The sequence below is a fragment of the Podarcis liolepis genome, assembly GCF_965112155.1.
Source record: "Podarcis liolepis genome assembly, chromosome: 10".
NCBI lineage: Eukaryota > Metazoa > Chordata > Lepidosauria > Squamata > Lacertidae > Podarcis > Podarcis liolepis.
Window position 1 is genome coordinate 16,245,398 of NC_139562.1, and position 23,621 is coordinate 16,269,018.

The 23,621-nt window shown below is 46.2% G+C and overlaps 1 protein-coding gene and 1 long non-coding RNA gene across 2 annotated transcripts; both read right to left on the minus strand.

Annotated features, from left to right (window-relative positions):
* Positions 1–12,796: 12,796 nt before the first annotated feature.
* On the minus strand, positions 12,797–15,281 carry LOC310687049. The gene is made up of 2 exons (XR_014516151.1): positions 14,486–15,281; positions 12,797–14,409 (listed from the first exon to the last, which is right to left on the minus strand). It is a non-coding gene; the product is annotated as an uncharacterized lncRNA (long non-coding RNA).
* A 333-nt stretch (positions 15,282–15,614) lies between these two features.
* Positions 15,615–22,916, minus strand: MGST1 (microsomal glutathione S-transferase 1). Its single transcript, XM_083461663.1, has 4 exons — positions 22,726–22,916; positions 17,352–17,500; positions 16,712–16,806; positions 15,615–16,161 (listed from the first exon to the last, which is right to left on the minus strand). The coding sequence occupies exons 2-4, from the start codon at positions 17,475–17,477 to the stop codon at positions 15,912–15,914; spliced, it is 471 nt and encodes a 156-aa protein (XP_083317789.1). The 5' UTR covers positions 17,478–17,500; positions 22,726–22,916; the 3' UTR covers positions 15,615–15,911.
* Between the last annotated feature and the right edge of the window lie 705 nt (positions 22,917–23,621).

Below are 23,621 nucleotides of genomic sequence, written 5' to 3' on the forward strand. Positions count from 1 at the left end.
CTTAGGGTAGTGATAAAGCGGGATATCAAATCCAAACTCCCCTTCTTCTTCTTCTTCTTCTTCTTCTTCTTCTTCTTCTTCTTCTTCTTCTTCTTCCAGGCATGGCTCTCACCCCCCCCCCCAAATCCTGGAAACTTATTTGTTAAGACTTGTTATGCAGCCCCTAATTCCCAGCGTTCCCTGGGAAGAGGGGTTATTAAACCACTCTGGGAATAGGGGTCTCCGAAAAACTCCCAGCAAACTACAGTTTCCAGGATTCTTTGCGGGGAGGGAAAGCCATGACTGTTTGAAGTGGTATGATATCGCTTTAAATGTACGGTGCGGATGTGGTTCAAGACCAGAAGGCCACTTTCTCTGCCTTGTAAAACATGGCCCTTGTAAAACAACATTGAAAAAGTTGTTTTCTTTTTTCATGAGAGAGAAACCCCAATTAGCATATTGCCAAATTGTTCTGCTGTAACAGTTCTTTGAAGTCTGGCTTGCTGAGTGAGTCCCCAATGGAAGTCGAGCACTCTGAAAACAATTAAGAACAAAGGAGGAGGAGGAAGTGAAGGAGAAAGTGAAAGAATACTGTAGTTAAATTAAGCAGTGTGTGTGTGTGTTGAAATAGTCCAGGGATTAAACAAGCCATGGAATCATTTAACAGCACTTCCTCAAACCTGGAGACAGTAAATACCAAGTAAATTTTTGAGAAGGGGGGTGGGGAGTAGGACGGAGAAAGAAAAAGAACATAGAATAACCCAAACAATTAATAAATGAAAATGACTTTGGGATGCAAGCGAAGGTAATAATCCACCAGACCTGCCACTCAGAGCAATTTATTCTGTGTTTAAAATGGATCTTCTCCCCTCCCCCCCCCACCTCCCAAACTGTGCATTTTTAAAGTGATAAACAAAACAATCAGCGCTGCTTTAAACTATGTACTGATTTTGTGTTAAAAGCAAATTTTCCCTCGCCTGGTAAATATCAAAATGTTTAAGTCTCGAGGATGTTATTTATTGCTGTGCATTTATTGCTATACATATATAGAATATGTTCAAAATGGATTTTTACCGGGAGGGGAGGAAATCAAATACGTTACTCCATGCATGTCGTTATATAAGCAGTAACATAATACTGTCAGCAGGAACAATTGAATAACCGCTGTCTTCTATATTAACAAGCAGAGGGCGAATGTTGCTTCCTTGGCCCACCATTGTGGGGTGCAACCTGAGGCAGGGGCGCCGACTTATAAAAAATATTGGGGGGGCCCATACCGGGGTCCTGCCGCTGGTTCGCTCAGGTAGCCGGGAGAACGCAGTTCGAGGTGGCGGTGTTGGGGAGAGACCCTCGCTCAGGGCGCCACTAGACTTGGCGGCCGGCGGCCTATCTGGGGGGTTTTGGAGCATATTTCGGCGGAGCGATTGGGGAGGAGGGGGCTTGTTGCCGGATTCTTCAGCTGAGCCGGAGATCCGCTGCTGGGGGTCCCTGGGCCGAGTTGTGAGCACGGCCTGCTGAAGGGAGATCCAGCCGATTGCGCGACAGGGACGGCCGGGGCTCTCCGGCTAGGGCGCGCGGCTGGCTGGCTGGCGAGGGAGCAGGTGGGGAGGAGGCGGGGGTCCTCACTCTCTTAGGAAACGCACCCGCACGCCCGATTGCCACGAAGTCCGAAGGGTGCGTGTGTGGAATTAAAAAGCAAAAACGAGATACGGGCAGGGCAGGCAAAGAGTTTTCTGCAAGAGGATGGAGGGCAGGTTGAAGAGAAAATCACTCAGGATGAGACAGTCAAATCAGCCATGATAAAATGGGCTCAGGATATTGGGTATAACATCATGTTTGAGGACTGGGAAAGGTTATGGACCACCGGAATGAAATTCACGGCATGTAATGCCTTGAAGGAAAATATTATGAAAATGATTTATAGGTGGTACATGACCCCAGTCAAGCTTGCAAAAATATATCACCTGTCTGATAATAAATGTTGGAAATGTAAGGAGGTTGAAGGGACATTCTTTCACCTCTGGTGGACTTGTCCAAAAGTGAAGGCCTTCTGGGAAATGATCTATAATGAGTTAAAAAAGGTGTTTAAGTATACCTTTCCCAAGAAACCAGAGGCCTTCCTCTTGGGCATTGTTGGCCAGAAAGTGTTAAAGAAGGATAGAACTTTCTTTATGTATGCAACTACAGCAGCAAGAATACTTATCGCAAAATATTGGAAGACACAAGATTTGCCCACACTGGAAGAGTGGCAGACGCAATTGATGGACTACATGGAACTGGCTGAAATGACTGGCAGAATCCGAGATTTGGGAGAAGAAACAACGGAAGAGGACTGGAAAAAATTTAAGGACTATTTACAAAAACAATATAAGTTGTATGAATGTTAAAAATTTACACGATTCGGAAACTATAGCTTCAGCAATTAGATTTGGGAAACAGGAAATTATATTTTAAGTAAGAAAAGGTCAAAATCTAAGGTAATACTATGTTTAATTTAAGATATAAGTAACTGATGAAAAGTATGTTAAATTTAGAGGTATAGTATTTGAAAAGTACAAAATAAGGTACGAAACAAGGTAATAATTTGCTGATATCTTTATTATAAAGAATGCAGGGTAAGGGAGATGCGAGGAAGTCCAGTTAGCTATATAAAAAATGTGTTGAATGGTTGGTTTTCTTTTCTTCTTTTTCTTTTTTTCTTTTTCTTGTTCTTTTACTTTTTTCTTCAGTGTATGTTTCTAACTTTGTATTTGAAAACTTAATAAAATATTTATAAAAAAAGAAGAAGAGAAAATCCTTTCGCTTTTCTGGGGCTCAGGGAAGTCTCAGAGCTGGAGGTTGGGGAAGGGACCCCCTTTGCTCTGCCCTCTTCTCCCGTCTTAGATTTGCATGGGGGTCCCCGCCCAAGCTTGCCTGGCCACCGGGCCACACAAGGGCCGCGCTCTACGCGGCACACCTTGCTAGCCGCGCAGCTGTCCTCCGCGGCTGCGGAGCGGCCCTGCGCCGGTGCCCAGCCCCTCTGGGCGCCCGCTGCGCTGCCAATGACAAGCGGGCGACGTCGCGGGCGGGGAAGGCGTCGCTTTCTTTCCCGATCCTTCATCCTCCCAGTCTTCCAGCCCTTTTTTGGGTTGGAAGCTCGTCTCGTTCGCCCTTCTCCTTTCTTCACCCTGCGCGCAATTTTCCTCCCTCGTCTCCCTCCCCATTTCTCCTTCCTTTCTTCCTTCCTGACTGACGGGCTTGGGCTCGGGCTCGGGCTCGGGCTCGGGCTCCGGGTCGGGCTCAGGTTCGGGGTCGGGCTCTGGCTCGGGCTCGGGCTTCGGGTAGGGCTCGGGCTCAGGCTCGGGCTCGGGCAGCCACAGCGTCGGCGGTGTTGGCGATCGGCGGCGCGGGGGGATGGCCCTCCCGGGGGAGCCGGCGCTGCTCATGGGGTTGCCAAGGAGACAGGCCGGCCGCCCCCCTCCCCCGGCCCGGCGCCCCCCGCCGCGCCGGTGCCCGTTATTGAGCTGGTGCGCGCCGGGCGCCCTATAAAAGCCGCGGACGCGCCCACCGCCGCCCGAGATTATTGGGGGGGCTGAGCCCCCCCAAACGAATTTTTGAGGGGGCTCGGGCCCCCTCAAGCCCCATGGAGTCGGCGCCTATGACCTGAGGTCATACAGTCATGGGAAGCTGCGTTAGTCCATCTTGCTCAGGATGGTATACACTGACCGGCACTTGCTTTCCCGGGATTCATGGAGGCCTCGCTCCCAGCCCTGCCTGGAGATGCCAGGAATTGAATGCACAGGAACCCTTACCACTGTGCCATAGCCTTTTCCCTATAAAGGTAAAGGTAAAGGGATCCCTGACCATTAGGTCCAGTTGCGGACAACTCTGGAGTTGCGGTGCTCATCTCGCTTTACTAGCCGAGGGAGCTGGTGTTTGTCCACAGACAGCTTCCAGGTCATGTGGCCAGCATGACTAAGCCACTTCTGGCAAACCAGAGCAGCGCACGGAAACGCCGTTTACCTTTTCACCGGAGCGGTTCCTATTTATCTACTTGCCCTTTGACGTGCTTTTGAACTGCTAGGTTGGCAGGAGAAGGGACCGAGCAACGGGAGCTCACCCCGTTGCGGGGATTCGAACTGCTGACCTTCTGATTGGGAAGTCCTAGGCTCTGTGGTTTAACCAACAGCACCACCCGCACCCCTCTTTTCCCTATAGTCCTTTGCAAAAGGTGCCCTCTGGTCTTGCGGAAGGAACTTCTACCATTCCTCGTGTTAAGTATAATGGTTTAATTGCACATCAAAATGGAAAATGGCTCTGACTGCACATTGCATTGGAAAATTCTACTGAGCTAACCTAGGAGCTCTCTAAGTGTCACCAGGTTGATAATTAACTGTCGATGCATCTCTGCTGGCTCTGTCACGTGCCTAACTTAGATCTGTTGCAAATCTCCATTGGGCGTGAGTCTTTTGTTCTCAAGCCATCCAAGATAAAGGTGGGTTGATGTGTCTCCTGAAGAGGAAACAGCTCCAGGCTGCAATGGAGGCTGTGGAGAGAGACAGACCTTTGATTTCAGGTCTGTTTGGAGTTATTTCATATTTGTAAGAAGCTGGACCTGTGCCTGGACAAGGACATGGTGGTATGAAACTATTTGGATGTACAGTGGTACCTCGGGTTAAGTACTTAATTCATTCTGGAGGTCCATTCTTAACCTGAAACTGAAGCACCACTTTAGCTAATGGGGCCTCCTGCTGCCGCTGTGCCGCCGGAGCACGATTTCTGTTCTTATCCTGAAGCAAAGTTCTTAACCTGAAGCACTGTTTCTGGATTAGCGGAGTCTGTAACCTGAAGCATATGTAACCTGAAGCGTATGTAACCTGAAGCATATGTAACCCGAGGTACCACTGTATCATGGTTTGTTTTTTCTGCCTGTCCGAAGAAAGTTCTGTTAGTAAAGCTTTGAAACCACATTTTGGTCTGGACAATTTTTATTCCAAGAGGAGTCAGTTGTTATTGATCCTATTGCTTCAAGCTGCACAATATTAATATTTGCAATACCCTGTTGCCAGCAATGTGTTGGCTCCCGTGAACATCAGATGGAACTCCATGCCTTATGATGGTGTGGGATGAGGTACAAGAGGGCTGCCTTCTGTAAGTGGAAGGGCTATTCCCGCTCGCCCAAGACACCCCTGCATCCAAGACATTGGGTTTTTACCCTCTCCCTCCACATTTATTGCCAACCTTCCACAAAGAAGAGCTCTGTGAAGCTCAAAAGGTGGACAATCATTTTGTGATTCTCTACACACACACACACCCCAGCCAAAGCAGATCACATTTAAAATGTGTGAGCGCAGTTTGCATGAATGGTTCTGTGAAAAAAAAATAAAAGCAATAAAAGTAAGTGGGGGAAGGTAATTAGGACCATATCACACCAGAAAGGGTTCGATCCTCCGTACATACATGCTGCAGTCCTTACAAAAATCTCCAATTCCTGAACCTGCTATTTACTGCCATTTTTATTTTAGTTACAGGTAAGTAGCCGTGTTGGTCTGCCGTAGTTGAAACAAAAAAAATTAAATAAAAAACAAAAGAATTCCTTCCAGTAGCACCTTAGAGACCAACTAAGTTAGTTATTGGTATGAGCTTTCGTGTGCATGCACACTTCTTCAGATACATTTTTATTTTGTGTTTGTGTTCTTTAAAATTTTGAATAAAACAGCCCCCCCCTCTCTCTATAGATATAATCAAAACATTTTTTTCATCCAGCTAGTCCACACTGAAGAGAGCTGTGTCACATTTTGACCAGTCGTGTTTTCCTGCTAAACGTTCTCCCGGTTCTTTCAAATGTTTTGGAAACAGGAGTATGGCAAAAGTATAACACAACCCAAAACTTATTACTGTTGCAACCTTGGTAGAGCCACTATGATGTAGTAGAGAATCAAAGAACTGTGAAAGATCTCAGAGGTCAACTAGCCTATCCCCCTTGTTGGTACAAGAAACACATTACTGGGTAACTAGTCAGTGTTGGATTCAGACTGGACGTATTTGTGTTAAAATCCCCCTGGAGAGTACTGGGAGATGCTGTGCCAATCACTATTTCTCAGGCTAACCTGCTTTACAGGGTTGTTGTGAAGTTAAATATAAGTTACCCTGAGCTCTTTGGAGAAAGGGGGAGATCAAAATGCAATATAAATAAAGGCTATTGCTCATTTAGATATGTCACTCTTTTTTTTTCTGGCTTCGTTGGGTGAAAATCTATTCAGATAAGAAAAGTTTTAGAAAGCCCAAACAAATAGTTGCATGGTTTCTCTTCTGCAGAGAAAATATAGGAGATTTTGAATGTTTTCTTTCAAGCAGAAGGGAACAAAATGCCTTTTAAGTAATCAAGCCCCGCCGTGAGAATTAAAAATACCTTTTCTATATGTTCCTGTCTCAAAGCAAAGCGATACTAAATACATACAAGGAAGTTCAGGTAGGAACTGCAAATGATTAAAACAATGTCCCCTGGGCTGCAACTCAACCAGAGAGGACATAGATAAAGTAGCCAGGAAAGGAGATGAAATACAAATAGGGATGCCGTGCGGTGTCCAAATGAGAAACATGACTTTAAAAGGGGCTGCATCATTAGCCATTCCATCACCGGACTGTGCAATGGAGTCTCGGTTGTTTACTCCAGGGGTTCTTAAACTAAGGCCCAGGGCAGTGGGAGCTGGCGTCTATGTGGACTGATAGGGCAGAAGGCAGGGAACCCAAACAGTAGGTGAAGCTAGAGCTGACAGGCCATGCTCCCCACTGGTCTGGTTGTAAGTAAGAGGAGCAGAAAGAGATTGGTGGGACTGTGTCCCATTCACCCAAATGGACCAGTCTTCACTGATGGAGGGACTGCATGTTACCGTCAGTGCACCTCCAGTGTGGTGTAGTGGTTAAGAGCGGTAGTCTCGTAATCTGGGGAACCAGGTTCGCGTCTCTGCTCCTCCACATGCAGCTGCTGGGTGACCTTGGGCTAGTCACACTTCTCTGAAGTCTCTCAGCCTCACTCACCTCACAAAGTGTTCGTTGTGGGGGAGGAAGGGAAAAGGAGATTGTTAGCCACTTTGAGACTCCTTGGGATAGTGATAAAGCGGGATATCAAATCCAAACTCTTCTTCTCTCCCCATCAGCTGATTCCTAAAGTTGCAAGGAAAGCAGCAGTGGAAATTCCTGAAGAACCTGGTGTCCCTTTAGGTCCAGCCACACTATAATCATATACAGTGGTACCTAGGGTTACATAAGCTTCAGGGTACAGACTCCGCTAACCCAGAAATATTACCTCAGGTTAAGAAATTCGCTTCAGGATGAGAACAGAAATCGTGCTCTGGCAGCGCGGCGGCAGTGGGAGGCCCCATTAGCTAAAGTGGTGCTTCAGGTTAAGAACAGTTTCAGGTTAAGAACAGACCTCCGGAACGAATTAAGTTCTTAACCCGAGGTACCACTATATCACTTTTATGGCCGGTTAGAGTGTTCCCTGGGTTTCTCAGCAATGCTGCATTCCCAAGACAGTCGCTGGCAATGTCCCCTGATGTGGAAAGACTACAGAGAAGAGATGGGAGCCTTGTGGTTCATCACATGATCATACAATCATAGAATTGCACAGTTGCAAGGGTTGGCTAATCCAACCCAATCCAATGATGTTGGACCACAACTCCCATCATCCCCCACTATTCCTCACGCCAGCTGGGCATGATGGGAGTTGGTGTCTGAGACCATCTGGAGAACCACGGGTTCTCCATTCCTGCCATAAAGGCTGGGACTATGCCTGGGTGACATGTCCAATTCCCAGATTCACATTCCAGCCTTGTGTCTCCTGACTTTAGACTTCTGACCTCCTGGCTCTCGGTCAGCTGCTTAAGCCGCTTGTCCAAAAGAAATCCGGTTTAACTATGCCCTATATGAAGAAGTACTTCCTTGTCCTCATTCGTCACACATTCAGCTTCACGGAGTGCCCTAGCTTCTTGTACTGTGAAAGGAGGAGAAAAACTTCTCTCGATCAGGAAAAACCAACACCTCTTTTGCTGTGCACAAAACAAGTTTGGAAGGCATGCCTCCCCTCCCCGAAGGAAAAGAAAAGCCAAAGAGGGACATCTAGTGGTGGTTCCAAATCATTTGTCTGAACAAAAAGCAGCATTTTAGCCGGCCTCGGTGGGGGTGGCTCACTTCCTTCCACGTCTGTGAATAATAAAATACAATAACATGCAATATTTGAACACGGTGATAATGAAAGCTAACAATGACAAATTAATGAGTCAGCTTAACACCACATGTGGAGCGGGGGTGGGGGAGAAGGATTTGTGGCTGCTATTTGGACTCATATTGTGGCTATTTCTGTAGCCGTGCTCAGTAGACAAATGATTTAGAATAGATTAAGCAAAATTTGAGGTACTGTATGAAAACCAGACAGGAGGTCCAACAAACTCAATATTCCCCATTTATTTGTTTAGTATTACCTCCAAGGAGCCAAGGCAATGTACATGGCTCTCTTTATTTTATCCTGACAACAACAACTCTGTGAGGAAGGTTAGACTGAGAGGCCTGAGCTTAGAGCTTCACGGCTAATGAAGATTTGAACCCTCTCTCTCAGGTCCCAGTCTGTCTGAATATATATATATATATATATATATGCAGGTTTTGGTGTCCTCGGGTGTCTTCCCGTGTAAAAGTTGGGGTGTCTAGGCGACGTTTCGACGAGGTCTCACTCGTCATCTTCAGGCTGGTGCTTTCGGCTTCTTGTTACTGGAACAGAGCGGGATCTCAGTGTTTGAGTTCCTATAAATACTGTAGAGGGGTGTGGTGTATTGCCTCAAAAGTTCTGGGCAGAGGGGAAGTTCCCAGGCTAGTGTTCTTTTCTTCTTTTGTTCCTTAATTACTTGAGGGATATCTTGAGTGATTTCTTGAGTGATATTCTGAGTACCACTTAGGTGGGTCATTAGGTGTGGATTAGTTGCTAAAGCCTTCGTGTCTTGACCTCTTGAATTTGTGAAGAGTTTTTCTGGGAAGATGGCTGTACTGCACTTAGTTGTGCTTTGGCTTGGCTTCGTGTATAGGGGCGAGCTGTGGTTTTGTGCCCTGTGCCAGCCAGATCTGTGTAGGGATTGCAGGGGGGTGCAGCATCCGGAGGTGCCACTATGGTTTGGTTACTGGATGGTGTCTGTAATTTATCTGTGGAGAGGGTCTGGGTTTGGGTCTGGTGTGGTTGATTGGTGGTGGCGTTCTGTGTGCCTCTGGATCTGGTGTCGGTTTTTGTGGGGAGGGCTAATTTCCAGATGTCTGGCAGGCGGGACGTGTCGTCACGCTTGTTCATGTTGTGAGGGTGTTTCTCTATCTCGATGGCTTCCATGATTATTCTCTTGTGGTGATGTTCCATGTTAAAGAGCAATTTGGAATCTGCAAAATTAATTTCGTGTCCTGTTTCTTTCATGTGTTGGAAAAGAGAGGAAGATTTTTCTTCTTTTTTGACGGCATTCTTGTGTTCTGCGATACGTGCATTTATTCGTCTGTTTGTTTGTCCAATGTACGTGGCTGGGCAGACTTTGCAGGGTATTTCATAGACCCCTTGGTTTTCCAACTGGATTTTATCTTTGGGGTTTCTGAGGATATTGGCTATTTTTTGGTTGGTGCAAAAGGCTGTTTTGATATTGTGTTTATGGAGGATTTTGCTAATTTTATCTGTAGTGCCCTTGATATAAGGAAGGAGGGCCATGCCATTGTTTTCCATAGGCTCACCTCTACAAAATCTCGCTAAATTTCTCGCTAAGCAACTTCAGCCCTATGCAGAATCCATCTCTTCACACGTTACAAACTCCTTCCAGTTCATAGAAACAATAAAGAAGCAAAACCTACATCCCGATGACCTACTTGTGAGCTTCGATGTTGTATCTCTCTTCACACAAGTGCCCATTAATGAAGCCTTGACAGCCATTCAAAACAAATACAATCCCCCCGAATACATCCTGGACCTGACCAACCACTGCCTAACCAACACGTACTTCATCCACAATGGACAAAGATACAAACAGATAGAAGGAGCACCTATGGGATCACCCCTCTCACCGGTCATCGCAAATCTGTACATGGAACACTTTGAAACCAATGCTTTAGACAAGTCAGAACACAAACCCAAACTTTGGCTCAGATATGTTGACGACACCTTTGTAATTTGGCCACACGGGAAAGAAAAACTAGATAGCTTCCTCACACATCTCAACAGCCTACACCCCAAAATACAATTCACTATGGAAATAGAAGCCAACAACCAGCTTCCCTTCCTTGACGTCCTAATCTACAAAAAACCTGATGGCTCCCTAGGACACACTATCTACCGAAAAAAACACACACCAACCGCTACTTACATGCTCAATCACACCACCACCCTGCACAAATAAACTCCGTAGCCAAGACCCTCATCTCCAGAACCAAACGCCTGGCTGACAAAGACCACTTGACAACTGAGTTACAGAATCTCTCAAATGTGTTAATCGCCAATGGATACCAGCAAAACAGGGTTAAGAAGCTAATCCAAAAAGAAACACCCCCCAAAAACCAAGACACGGAAGAAAACAATGGCATGGCCCTCCTTCCTTATATCAAGGGCACTACAGATAAAATTAGCAAAATCCTCCATAAACACAATATCAAAACAGCCTTTTGCACCAACCAAAAAATAGCCAATATCCTCAGAAACCCCAAAGATAAAATCCAGTTGGAAAACCAAGGGGTCTATGAAATACCCTGCAAAGTCTGCCCAGCCACGTACATTGGACAAACAAACAGACGAATAAATGCACGTATCGCAGAACACAAGAATGCCGTCAAAAAAGAAGAAAAATCTTCCTCTCTTTTCCAACACATGAAAGAAACAGGACACGAAATTAATTTTGCAGATTCCAAATTGCTCTTTAACATGGAACATCACCACAAGAGAATAATCATGGAAGCCATCGAGATAGAGAAACACCCTCACAACATGAACAAGCGTGACGACACGTCCCGCCTGCCAGACATCTGGAAATTAGCCCTCCCCACAAAAACCGACACCAGATCCAGAGGCACACAGAACGCCACCACCAATCAACCACACCAGACCCAAACCCAGACCCTCTCCACAGATAAATTACAGACACCATCCAGTAACCAAACCATAGTGGCACCTCCGGATGCTGCACCCCCCTGCAATCCCTACACAGATCTGGCTGGCACAGGGCACAAAACCACAGCTCGCCCCTATACACGAAGCCAAGCCAAAGCACAACTAAGTGCAGTACAGCCATCTTCCCAGAAAAACTCTTCACAAATTCAAGAGGTCAAGACACGAAGGCTTTAGCAACTAATCCACACCTAATGACCCACCTAAGTGGTACTCAGAATATCACTCAAGAAATCACTCAAGATATCCCTCAAGTAATTAAGGAACAAAAGAAGAAAAGAACACTAGCCTGGGAACTTCCCCTCTGCCCAGAACTTTTGAGGCAATACACCACACCCCTCTACAGTATTTATAGGAACTCAAACACTGAGATCCCGCTCTGTTCCAGTAACAAGAAGCCGAAAGCACCAGCCTGAAGATGACGAGTGAGACCTCGTCGAAACGTCGCCTAGACACCCCAACTTTTACACGGGAAGACACCCGAGGACACCAAAACCTGCATTCCTGTACCCGTGAAAATCTACGAAAACAAATATATATATATATATATATATGCAGCACTTGCACATTTATTTCTACGCATGTCAGTCCTACCAAAGATTTATGCACTTTTTCAAAGCTACAAAATTGGAGGCAGCAATGTATTGGCGATGGCACAGGCAGCAGCCAGTAGCTCCCTCCATAGTGCAACAAAAACCTTGCACCGTGCAGACCTTTTGAGAGTTTTCACTGAATTTTCCCCCCTCATTAATTGGTGGGAAATAGTCGGGGGGCGGGCAGGCGGGAGCAGGAGAAATTATTGACACAACACTAATTAAAATAAAGGGGAATAATAATAATTATTATTTATTTATTTATACCCCACCCATCTGGCTGAGTTTCCCCAGCTACTCTGGGCGGCTCCCAATTGAGTGTTAAAAACAATGCAGCATAAGTGAAAGGTGGTGTAAAAAAAAGTTGAAGCCTACTGAATCATTCACTGCAACTGTATCTGTCCAAGGGGAATACATGGCCTGCTGTTTCTGTTTCTTCTCCCTGTCCCTAGAAGAGTCTGAAAACAAATGACCCTGTTCTGGGAAGATCCCCTTCTTCCCTACAGACCTCCCCAAGCGTTAAGGTCAACCACCTCCCTCAGAACTACTCTGTTTTAACCATTTTTAATTCCAAATTTTAAATTGTTGCAACCCACCCTGGGACCTACTGGTGAAGGTGGGTTAATAAATTTACCGTGTATATGACTATGTTTTTTTCCTTTAAAATAATGTTAAAAATGTGAGGCCATCTCCCCCCATTTTCTTAAATTGGAGTCCCCAAAAATAGAGGGCGTCTTATACATGGGGTGTCTTATAGAGTGTAAAATATGGTATTTATTCATAATAATTCTGAAGTTCAGTAGGCTTGCCCTTGTATGCTTCGTCAATGAGCAGCTACCTGCACAACTGGAAGAATACAGTGTAACATTTATGTGCAATAATGTCTGGAATAGCTGTTGGACACACATCAAGTCTGGTCAGCAATTGGATTTGCATAATGAAGGGTCTCAATGCCTGCTCTATTTTTATAGGCAAAGAAATTGCTTCAAAGACTTTATGGCTGAAACTCTGGTAGAAGACACTCAGAACATTCTTTTCTCTTAAGGGATACGGTAGGCTAAGAAAATTCTGCTCCCTGTGTTTATTTCAGCGCTTGGTTACAAACACCTATTTGCATCAAAGTCTAATTTACAACAAGGCTTGGCGTTGCTTTGCAATATCTTATTATTAAGGTAAATAATCTTCAAAGAACTCCCTGATTTGAATCTCTTATTCTTTGTGACATCCTATTTGCTGACTGCAGTTACAGAAGCCAAGAGAACGAAAATAGCCCCCCAAATGCAAAGACTTTCCCCCCCCTTTTTTGCTGTTGTCTTTATTATTTATGCTTCAAAAAGATACATCCCAAAATAGCACCTGTAGAAAATTACCATACGTACATGCCGTCAATAGAGTTGTTACACATTAACAAATCCTAAAGCTTGTACAAGTCATTCCAATCATTCTGAGGTTGAGACAGTGTGCGAAAGAGAAAGGAGGAGAAAGATTATCTGCGGGCAAAAAAAAAGTTGTTCACAGTACCCGGAATCAGCTACCATATACTGTAACAAAACAAAAAAACACCCTATAGAATGCAGCAACCTTGCAGCTTATATTATGTTGACAACATTGCCCAGAATGCTGACTGGTGTTCAAGGAATGATGACTGGAGTCAAACCTCTCAAAATGGGCAGCTGAATGGGCAAATTCTTTTTACCAATTTATAACCACTAGGACAACCTTTGGTGATGACCTCAAGGCATAGATCTACACAGACGGAGCTTATAAAATGGGTTTGATGTGCATTCATCAGCTTGGGCATAATGCACTCGACAAATGTGGTCTTGAGCTCTGCTAGATGGTTGTAGCGAAGGAGTGATGTGGAGCATGGGGTGGAGGGCATGTGTTGTATCCATCGGGAACCCTGTTTGCCCACCAAGCAAAGAACATAATATGAACCTGCTGGATCAGGCCAATGGCCCATTCAGGGCAGCATCCTGTTCTCATAGAAGCCAACCAAATGCTTGTGGGAAACCTGTAAGCAGGATCTGAACACAAGAGCCTTTCCCCTGTGGTTTCCAGCAACTGGTATCCAGATCCATTGTTGCTTCCAAAACTCAAGACCTGTTACTGTGTGTAACAAGTGCCGAATTGTTTCTCCTCTGTTGCTACATCTAATTTTACATATCGTGCTTCACATTTGTACATTTGTTGCAGAGGCACTGCATTTAAGGCTCATCCACAGTCCTACTTGACCTGCTGCTTCCCCCCAGGAGAAACTCTCTGTTTACTGCTGAACAGGAGCAAATATCAGTTGGTTTGCAGTGGTAAACAGTGGGTTTTCCCGGGGAAAGAAGCAGGGCAAACAAAAAACCTCTCGCAACCATGCCAAGAAAGTACGGGACAAGCAGAAGTGTGGACAACTGAAAACATAAAATGATTTGCAAGTAGGAAAACATGAATATTCTGTCATTATTTTGTAGCAGACCTGAGCAGGGCCTTCATCCTATCATGGTGAGCTGTCCTATGATTCATGGAGGACTTACAGTGTGGCCGTTGGCTCCTGGTAGTGCCTATATCTTCCCCTCTTCACCATGCCTGGTGTCCTCTAAATACTTTGGGCGACAGCTCCCATCACCCTTGACCATTGGCTACACTTGCTGATGGGAACTGTAGTTCAAAACATACCTGAATTAATTTCTGGGGAATCTGGAGCTGGAGGAACAAGACCACCACAAAAGTATGCCCATGACTGGGACAACTCAACTGTGTGAACAAACTTAAATATGGCCTTGCTGGACCAGACCAAGTATCCATCCATCCCCTGTTTCTGTTCCAACATTGGCCAACCAAAGTCATCTAGACATTCAGAAGCGGGACATAACAATGCAAGCTATACTTACTTTCGGTTCCTAGCTTCTGATATTCCAAAGTAAATGCAGGTTTTTACATTTACATGTGAGCTCAGCTACCTTATGACCCCATACACATAAAAATTGGTGAACTAAAGCAATGATCGTGCAGCTGACGAGGCAATGGTCTGAACCTTGTTAGAGAGGGGGGGTGGTTCAGTGGTAGAGTACCTGCCTGCATGCAGAAAGTCTTGGGTTCGATCCCTGGCGTCTCCAACTAGCTAGAAAAGACTCCTGCAAGACCTTGGACAGCCACTGCTAGACAATGTATATGAGGGACCACATCACCTAATATGAACTGACCCAAGCCCTGAGATCATCATCTTTGGCCCTTCTCAGTGTGCCTCCTCCATAAGGGGCCCAGAGAGTGGCAAACAAGAAAGGGCCTTTTCTGCAGTGGCTCCCCATTTGTGGAATGCTCTCCCCAGGGAGGCTCGACTGGTGTCTTCATTACATGGGCACCAGGCGAAAACGTTCCTCTAACCAGGAACCAGTGTGGTGTAGTGGTTAAGAGCGGTAGTCTCGTAATCTGGGGAACCGGGTTCGCGTCTTCGCTCCTCCACATGCAGCTGCTGGGTGACCTTGGGCCAGTCACACTTCTTGAAGTCTCTCAGCCCCACTCACCTCATAGAGTGTTTGTTGTGGGGGAGGAAGGGAAAGGAGAATGTTAGCCGCTTTGAGACTCCTGAAGGGGAGTGAAAGGCGGGGTATCAAATCCAAACTCTTCTTCTTCTTCTAATATTCTACAGCCTTTTAAATGTGTAGGGTTTCAGGCAAAGATATTTCCCCATTAACTGTTTTCTGCTTTTATCCTTTGTACTGGATATGCCAGGGATTGAACATCAGACCTTCTCCACGTAAACCAGGAGAGCAAGCACATTTCCCTGGAAGACTTATGAATCTTCCCCTGTAATGTGCATCTGCAGGAAAGTGTATGGTTTTGTTCTCACATTAACTGAGCAAGGGTGGGGTGGGGAATAACCTCCTGTCCTCCAGGAGACTCAAACTCCCATGAGTCCCCACCAGGACAGGACAGTGGTCACGGATGATGGGAATTGTGGTCCAACAATGTCAGGTGGATCACAAGTTCCCAAACCCTGCCCTAGAATATGCCCTGGGATGCTCTGTCATGCATTGGGGAGTTCTGTAGCAGGCAGGTTACGGGGGCCGGGCCGGGGGGCGGGGGAGGTTGTTCCTAGGTAGAAGGTGTGGAAAAGATGCCCCAAAGGCAAAAATCTGAAAACTACCGTAGAATGGCCATTATGGTGGTAACGAGGGCAGGCTTCTTTTCTATGACAGATTCAGGCCATTCCACAGAAGCTGGAATATCATTGAAAAGGTCACAAACAAACCGACCCCAAAACCCAGACCCCTGCAGGGCTGCGGAAGGGGCACCAGGTAGGCAATGCTGTGGAAGAGTCGAGCCGCAGTAAATAGTCTGTAGTGAATCAAGGCTGTGGTTTCAGAAACGCCCGTGAAAGAATAGAAGAATGCAATGAAGAGGTATGGAATGATGTTCTCAAGGTCGTTGAGATGGAGTCTGGAGAAAGAAGGAAAGTATGAGTCAGCGTCAAAGGAGCTCTTCTGGCTGTTTGCTACCAATCAAAGCAACTCCCTAGATGATGTGTAGCCAACATAGCACCATCCAGATGTTTCTGGTCCACAACAGTCATCATCCCTGATCACTGGTCAGGCTGCCTTCAGCTGATGGAAGCTGTAGCTCAACAACATCTGGAGGGCAGCATGTTGGGTACCTCAACATAAACCAATCACCAAATGCACCCATTTTTTGAGTGCAAGGATTTGCAGTAGAACTTTGCCGCTCCCCTTTCTGCATCTTCCCAAAATCTGCTTTGGGAAAGCCCCAGAATAGATTTAAGGGGTACACAGGGGGAGGTTCTGTGGAGCAAGTGTAAATCCCTGCACTGATGGATACAGAATACCCACAACAGATACAATGCACGCGACATCTTCAACATATGTAAATTGTTACTTCATGCAACTTTTTCCTTCTTCTGAAGAGCAGGATAGAAAGCTTTCAAGTAAAACCAATAAAATAAGCTTGTTTTCGTAAAAGTCCCCTCAGCTACCTTCGCACGCGCTCCACATCCGGATCAGTCCTGAGAGCCTTTTTTCCAGCCTCTCCTTTACCCAAGGCAGCCGCATCTTCAGGGTTGGCGAATGCCTATTAGAGGGCATGAGGAATAAATGCATTTTTGTTGTTGTTAGGTCCCGCAACATTTAAAACAACTTACAACTACAAAAATAGGGTGATCTTTGAGCTGCGCCCCCCTGCTCCAAAAAGAGGGGTTTGAGAAGCACCCCCTGGCCAGCCCCAAAGGCACCATTTGCCTGAGGAGCTTGTACCCAGGGCTGCTGCAACAAATAGCTGTGCAAGCCTTTGGGAGGCAGAGACGCAAGAGGGTGTCATAAGAGGGAAGGAAGGAAAAAGGGACAGAGGTCAGTTTTGCCCACGGCCCCCCTGGCCATCATTCATGGCACCCCAGGGTTGAAAAACCACTGCTTTAAATGTATGGTGTGAATGAGCCATAAATAAAGATTTTGAGAGCTCTGTGTGCAGAATATCAGCCGGTTTCCAAGAAACAGTTCTGGATCCTGTCCCTCTGCAGAGAGCAACAGACCATCTTCCTCTCCAATCACATTAGTGGGTTTCCGCCTTTTGAAAAACACCATTGGGCTTTCCATTTCCAAACACATCGATTTTCTCACCTGCTTCTTCATTCTTAAGTATCCTGTTAGAGGGCTCAACAGCATCATTTTTATGATGATAATGGCCGCATAAAAAGTGTAGGCCCTCAGCACGTCCATGTCTACTATTTCATTAAGTTTAGTCATTTTGGCCCGTATCCTCTGGAGACCTGGGATGGAAATTGAGAGCGAGAATGTTATTTAACATTACATTCAGGATGTGACATCAGCATTCCCGACATGTGAAACGAAGCGCGAGGGTACAAGTATGGGGTGGGTGTCAGCAGGGTAGGGCTTGCAGGCAACATCTAGGCCCTCACTCAGCAGAATAGGAACAAGCAGGAAGCCATTGTATCATTGGTCCAGCTAGCTCAATACTCTCCACACCGGCAGCAAATCTCCAGGGCGTCAGGCAGGAGTCCTTTTCCAGCCCTACCTAGAGACAGATGGTACCTGGGACATTCTACAGAGGAGATACTCTACCACTGAACTATAGCCCTTCTACTTTAACGGAATAAGGAGAATATCCAAACTAAGCAGGGCTGCAGTTTGCAGTAAGTGAAGTCATTTTATCTTGTTAAAATAATTTATATACCACAATTTATCAGGCGATCGGCACTGAATGCTCTGTCTCATGAGACCAGGGCCCTGCAGGATCTGATTTCTTTCCGCAGGGCCTGTAAGACAGAGTTGTTCCTCCTGGCCTTTGGTTTGGAATCAACTTGATCCCCTCCCCCTCTTTCCTTTTTCTTTTCTCCTTCTGTGGTGGAACTCCTATTTGGGGACTTCCCTGGCTTTTTTCTGGCCCACGTAGAACCAGTCTGGATAGCTGGCCTTGGTGAAGATTTGACGTCTTCATTCCCAAAAAAGTTTTTGATTTGAGTTTCTACTGAAATGAGGCTGCATTTTAATGTTGTATTTTAATCTTGTTTTTAAGTTGTATTTTAATTTTTTATTCCTGGTGTTAGCCACCCTGAGCCCGGTCTTGGCTGGGGAGGGCAGGGTATAAATAAAAATTATTATTATTATTATTATTATTATTATTATTATTATTATTATGAAGTGTGTTTTTGTCACACGGGAGTGGACTGTGACACCGATCACTCCCTGGTGGTGAGCAAGATACATCTCTAGGCAAAGAGGGTCCATAGCCCAAAGCAGAAAGTGTGGTCTCCAATCAGCTACAGTTGGGTGGTATCTGGTTTTCAGCATCGTGATATATCAGCAGCTAAACACCATGATATGCTGATGTAGCACAGTGTCTGGGAGATTTACGGCCATAGAGGACTACCAGAGAGACGCCCCGAAGACTTGGGAAGTTGGCGGCCTTCCCGGGCATGTTTCCAACAGCTATGTCCTTCTTCAGCAACAGATCCTTGACTGGTTTGAGGCTGGCATAAAGGACACGGAAGCTGTACGCAGGCTCCCTCAGCCAATAAAGCGAGATGAGCAGCGCAACCCTAGAGTCGGCCATGACAGGACTAATGGTCAGGGGTCCCTTTACCTTTACCTAAATGACATGGAGCCTGCTATTGTCACATAGCGCAAGGCTCTTGTGAGCTACAAGTGCGCACTCTGTGAAAAGACACTTGCTACACTGAGAAAGGCGAGGAGCGATGCCCAGTGGATTGCCAGACGATGTGCCAATGACTACTGCCTAAAGCTGTGTCTATAGCATCCAACTCGTTGCTGACAGTGGCAATACTCGCAGAATGGTTGCAAAAGCCTTTAGACCAACAGTCAGGAAAACTGTGCCACTGAAAACCTTTTCTGGAGAGATCATCACAGACAACAACAAGCAGATGAAGTAATGGGTAGAGCACTATGAAGAACTGCAGATGCTGCAACCTCCCAAAAGTTTGACTTCAGTTTGACTTCACCCCAAAAGACGCACTCCTCCACTGTCTCCAGTGACAGGTGGATGCCAATAATGTAATCTTAAAAGCAGCGCTGGTGGCGTTGTGGTCTAAACCACTGAGCCTTGGGCTAGCCGATCAAAAGGTCGGTGGTTCGAATCCCCATGACGGGGTGAGCTCCTGTTGCTTAGTCCTTGCTCCTGCCAACCTAGCAGTTCGAAAGCACGCCAAAAGTGCAAGTAGATAAATAGGTATCGCTCTGACAGGAAGGTAAACGGCATTTCCATGCACTGCTCTGGTTTCGGTGTTCCATTGCGCCAAAAGTGGCTTAGTCATGCTGGCAAACCTGACCCAGAAAAACTGTCTGTGGACGAATGCTGGCTCCCTCGGTCTGTAAAGCGAGATGAGCACCACAACCCCAGAGTCGTTCGCAACTGGACTTAACTGTCAGGGGTCCTTTACCTTTACCTTTAAAGGTAAAGGGACCCCTGACCATTAGGTCCAGTCATGACCGACTCTGGGGTTACGGCACTCATCTCGCTTTATTGGCCGAGGGAGCCGGCGTACAGCTTCCGGGTCATGTGGCCAGCATGACTAAGCTGCTTCTGGCGAACCAGAGCAGCACACGGAAATGCCATTTACCTTCCCGCCAGACCTTTACCTTTACCTTAAAAGCAGCGCAGCAGTGACTCTCATAAAGGGACCCTGCATTTCTGGATTTGCCACTACACTACTCCTTGAAGGACTTTGTTCAATCCCTGGCTGGGTCTGATGTTTCCCATCCCTGAAATAAACATTCCAATACACAATATACTCTCATGTTTAGACTTGCCTGCTCCTCCTCCTCTCCCCTCTCTGTAAGGTGGGAAATGGATGTTTGGAAGGGAGGGAAGAGTGCAGGCAGGAACAAACTGCTTGGAGCTTTGGTAATCAAAACCCAGCTTAGATTGATCCTTGAGGGAGAACTTAAAACAACAGGTTTTACCACATTGCAATGGCAAAGCAGAAGAAAAATGAACTTTGAGGTGAACAACTGAGCCACTGGCATGGGCGTGGGGAGTAACCTTTGTGTTGCAGGTATTTGGCAGGAATGCTTTGGAGAGATCACACCTCCTGGGATAATGTTGCACCAGCAACAAGGTGAGCGGTCAAAGTCTGTGCCCAAGATTGCAATGACTATGCTATATGCTAGTGTGCATTGCAAAACAGTGAGAAACCAGGGCAGTTTGCCACTGCATCCCCACATGCTGCATTTGCCTGCATAGGAATGTGCCTCTGTGCAGTTACTTGCATAGCACATCCTTGCAAATGCACCTGTTCATTCACTAATGGCCACAGTGGCCGAGACAGCCTTTCAGACTAGCAAAAAACTTTTTTATCTGCCAGATTCTCCAAGCAACTGCAGGGGAGTTGCACTGGCAGCAGTTCCAGAAGAAGTGAGGCACGGGGGAGGATAGGCCAAATAATTTGCATTTAGTTGGGCTTGATTGAAGGGTGCTTATAAAAATAAGTGCAATTCACTCAATCCTACTCGCATCGAAAAGTGGAGAGATTTCTCCTTCTCCCCCCTCCCCCCTCCTGCAAATATATCTGAAATAGACACAAAAAAGATTAACTGCATTTGCTGTTCAAAGCAATTCGTTTTGAAAGAAAGTAATGAGTCCTTAAGCACTTCATAAGTCAATCATTTGCTACTATGCAGAGATGGGGATTATTATATTTTAATAACCAATGGCAGGCATCTTGAATATATCCACATTTTTTTATAAAAAACAACAACACCCACTACGGACATTTCAAGCGGGAGAACCTGTCTTATCTTATCAGTGCCAAGAGGGAAAGTTTACTAAAGGAACTTGAAGAACTAGAAACATTTGGCAGTTGATAAAATTAGCCCCTCTGTTTCCAATGTACATATGTGAGTGTCATCACTTAGGTAGCTAGGGATGGCTGGGGCCCATAGAGGCTGGTAGGGTGAAAGGCAGGGAGGCTGACAGTAGGGGGAGCCAGAGCCACCGACAGGCAGAGCCAACTGATTCTAGAACTCTATGCCAAGTTCTACAGGCATTAAGGAACAGGAATCCGACAGCCCCTGGGCTGGCTGTAAGTAAGAAGGCAGGCAGGTGGGAGCTGGGGAGGCTGTGGTCCACTTGCTCTGATAGATCAGCTTCTACTCTTTGTAGCCAACATGGCACCAGGCAGGCAGACTAGGGACATGTCCGCAGCCTTGGGGAAAACCAAGGTTTACAAAACATGTGATGGAAGGAGGCAACCCTAACATGGAATGGAAGGTAAAAACAGCCCCAGGAAGGAACATGCACAGTGACTACAGGATGCTGAGATTTTTGGTAGGGGTGAGGAGGATGAAAAGCAGGGTGAGAGCAGGGTACAATATCCTGGAGGAGTACATGTCCATCTTGCTGGAACATTGAGGAGGTGTACACCACGCTGCAACATTATGTTGCAGTTCCCCCTTGCAGATAGAAAATCAGAGCAGAAAATAAATAAACGCCTGCAGATGCTGAAGAAATTACCTGCTTGAATCTTTGCTTTCTAGAACCCCACAGGGAAACACAGAGGAGCAGCGGCTCCTCTTGTTCAAGAAGGCTAATTTTCATTGGTGGAAAACCTGTGTCAGTGAGGCAAGGGGAAGTTCACATGACTAAAGGCTCCTCCACCCAAGAATTAAAAACTCGCCTGCACTAGCAAGCCACATTCTCCCTGCTGATTTTCTATGTGCAGGGATTATATATATATATATATATGATCTGTATCACGGAGCATTCAGTCATGTGACTTGCAGTCTGGCATTTTCCCTCTCACATAGTGGTTTGCCTTCTCAGTAAAACCAGGTCCTGTGTTCCTCTAGCTTCAGGTAAATCCCATACTTAAAATAATAAATCTATAATAATAATAACACTCTTCAAAAACTGGGAAGTTAAGATGGGCAACTGCATTAACTAAATAAATTAGGAAAGCCCAGAAATAAATTGTGCAACTGGAGACATAGAAAGGCTTTAGTGGCTCCACTAGCACCTACTCGCATGCTCTCTCGCTCACCAACCTCTCCCCTGCTTCTTGGTCTAGCAAACCATAAGGTGATATTTTCCTCGAGAGAGTGAGCATGCTAAGTTTGGCGATGTAGAAAATGTAGGAGGCGAGGCCAATGAGGTGATTTTAGATTTCATTCCAAGATCCCAAAAGGGCCTGAACATTTCCAGTATGTATTGCACCTGCCCTGTGAAATGCTACAGACATCAACTCAGGAAAAGGCCACAGTGAGTTCTCTGGGACTTACTCCTAGGCAAGCATTTGTCTGTCTCTCTACCCATCTATCTATCCGGTTGCAACTTCAGTCTCCCCACCTCCAACTTCCCACACTGGTCTGTGAACCAGAAAGCCTTTGTCAAAAGTTGCACAAGCAAAACACAGAAAGCGAAGGCCCAGCCACGCACACTGTGCTCTTTCGTTGTTGTTGTTCCTGCAAAAAGCTTTTACTGCAAGGGAAAATGCTCTGCAAAGCGTTAAAGCCAACGCACCTTTGTCTTTTTCCGGATCCACACAACACCACCGTTTTGAGGAAGCAAGACTCTCCTGCTGCTGTTTTAATCTCTCTCCAACAGACACAGCTCCCTGCCTTTTCTGCCCACTTCACTCTCCTCCCTCAACCCTCCCCTAATGGAGTCACCCAGCTTCTCTTGCTCTGCAGCCTGCCTCACACACCCTCCAGCTCCAACGGGCTCCTTCCCTGGCCCTCCCACTTGGCTGTTGTACAGCTTTTTCCAACTCACACGCACAGTCCCTTGCAATGTGCTCATTAGCCTTTGCTCTGCTTTTCCCTGCCTCCCTACTGCCCAAGGCCTCTTGCTTCAATTGCACTCCCCCCACCACCGCAATCCTTGAACCAAAATGGGGTGAAACTAAGCAGAATGCAGAAATGCTCGTCAGGTGCCTTTGAATGTGTGCAGAGGGCCTGCGTACACACCATACATTTAAAGCACATGGTGAAGAATCCTAGGATGTGGAGTTTGTCAAGGGTCCTTGGAAGAGTACCTCCGCACAGGGTAAACTACGGTTCCCAGGATTCTTGCAGAGAAGCCAGGTGCTTTGTGCGTCACATTCCTGCTTAAATGGGGCATCTTAGAGGAAAGAGGAAAATAACACAGGCAGCAATCATTTTTAGGCACATGCAATTGATGGGCAGAAAATTTGAGGTTTCTTGTCTTCTAGGCAGGGAAATGAAGATCTCCCAGGTGAGATGTTGGGGAAAGAAAGGAAAGCTCTCCCAGGTGAGAGCTGGGAGGATCCATCACTTTCTGTGCATGACAAGTGTTGTTGTTGTTGCTGTTTAGTCGTTTAGCTGTGTCCGACTCTTCATGACCCCATGGATCAGAGCACGCCAGGCACTCCTGTCTTCCACTGCCTCCCACAGTTT

What these genes read in the sequence shown, in the direction of transcription:
- MGST1 (XM_083461663.1), bottom strand. Translation starts at nt 17,477, where the DNA reads ATGACTAAACTTAATGAAATAGTAGACATGGACGTGCTGAGGGCCTAC. An exon ending in ACTTAAGAATGAAGAAGCAG is followed by an intron (nt 16,807 to 17,351) that starts GTGAGAAAATCG and finishes GCCCTCTAATAG; the next exon opens with GCATTCGCCAACCCTGAAGA. An exon ending in GATGTGGAGCGCGTGCGAAG is followed by an intron (nt 16,162 to 16,711) that starts GTAGCTGAGGGG and finishes TTCTTTCTCCAG; the next exon opens with ACTCCATCTCAACGACCTTG.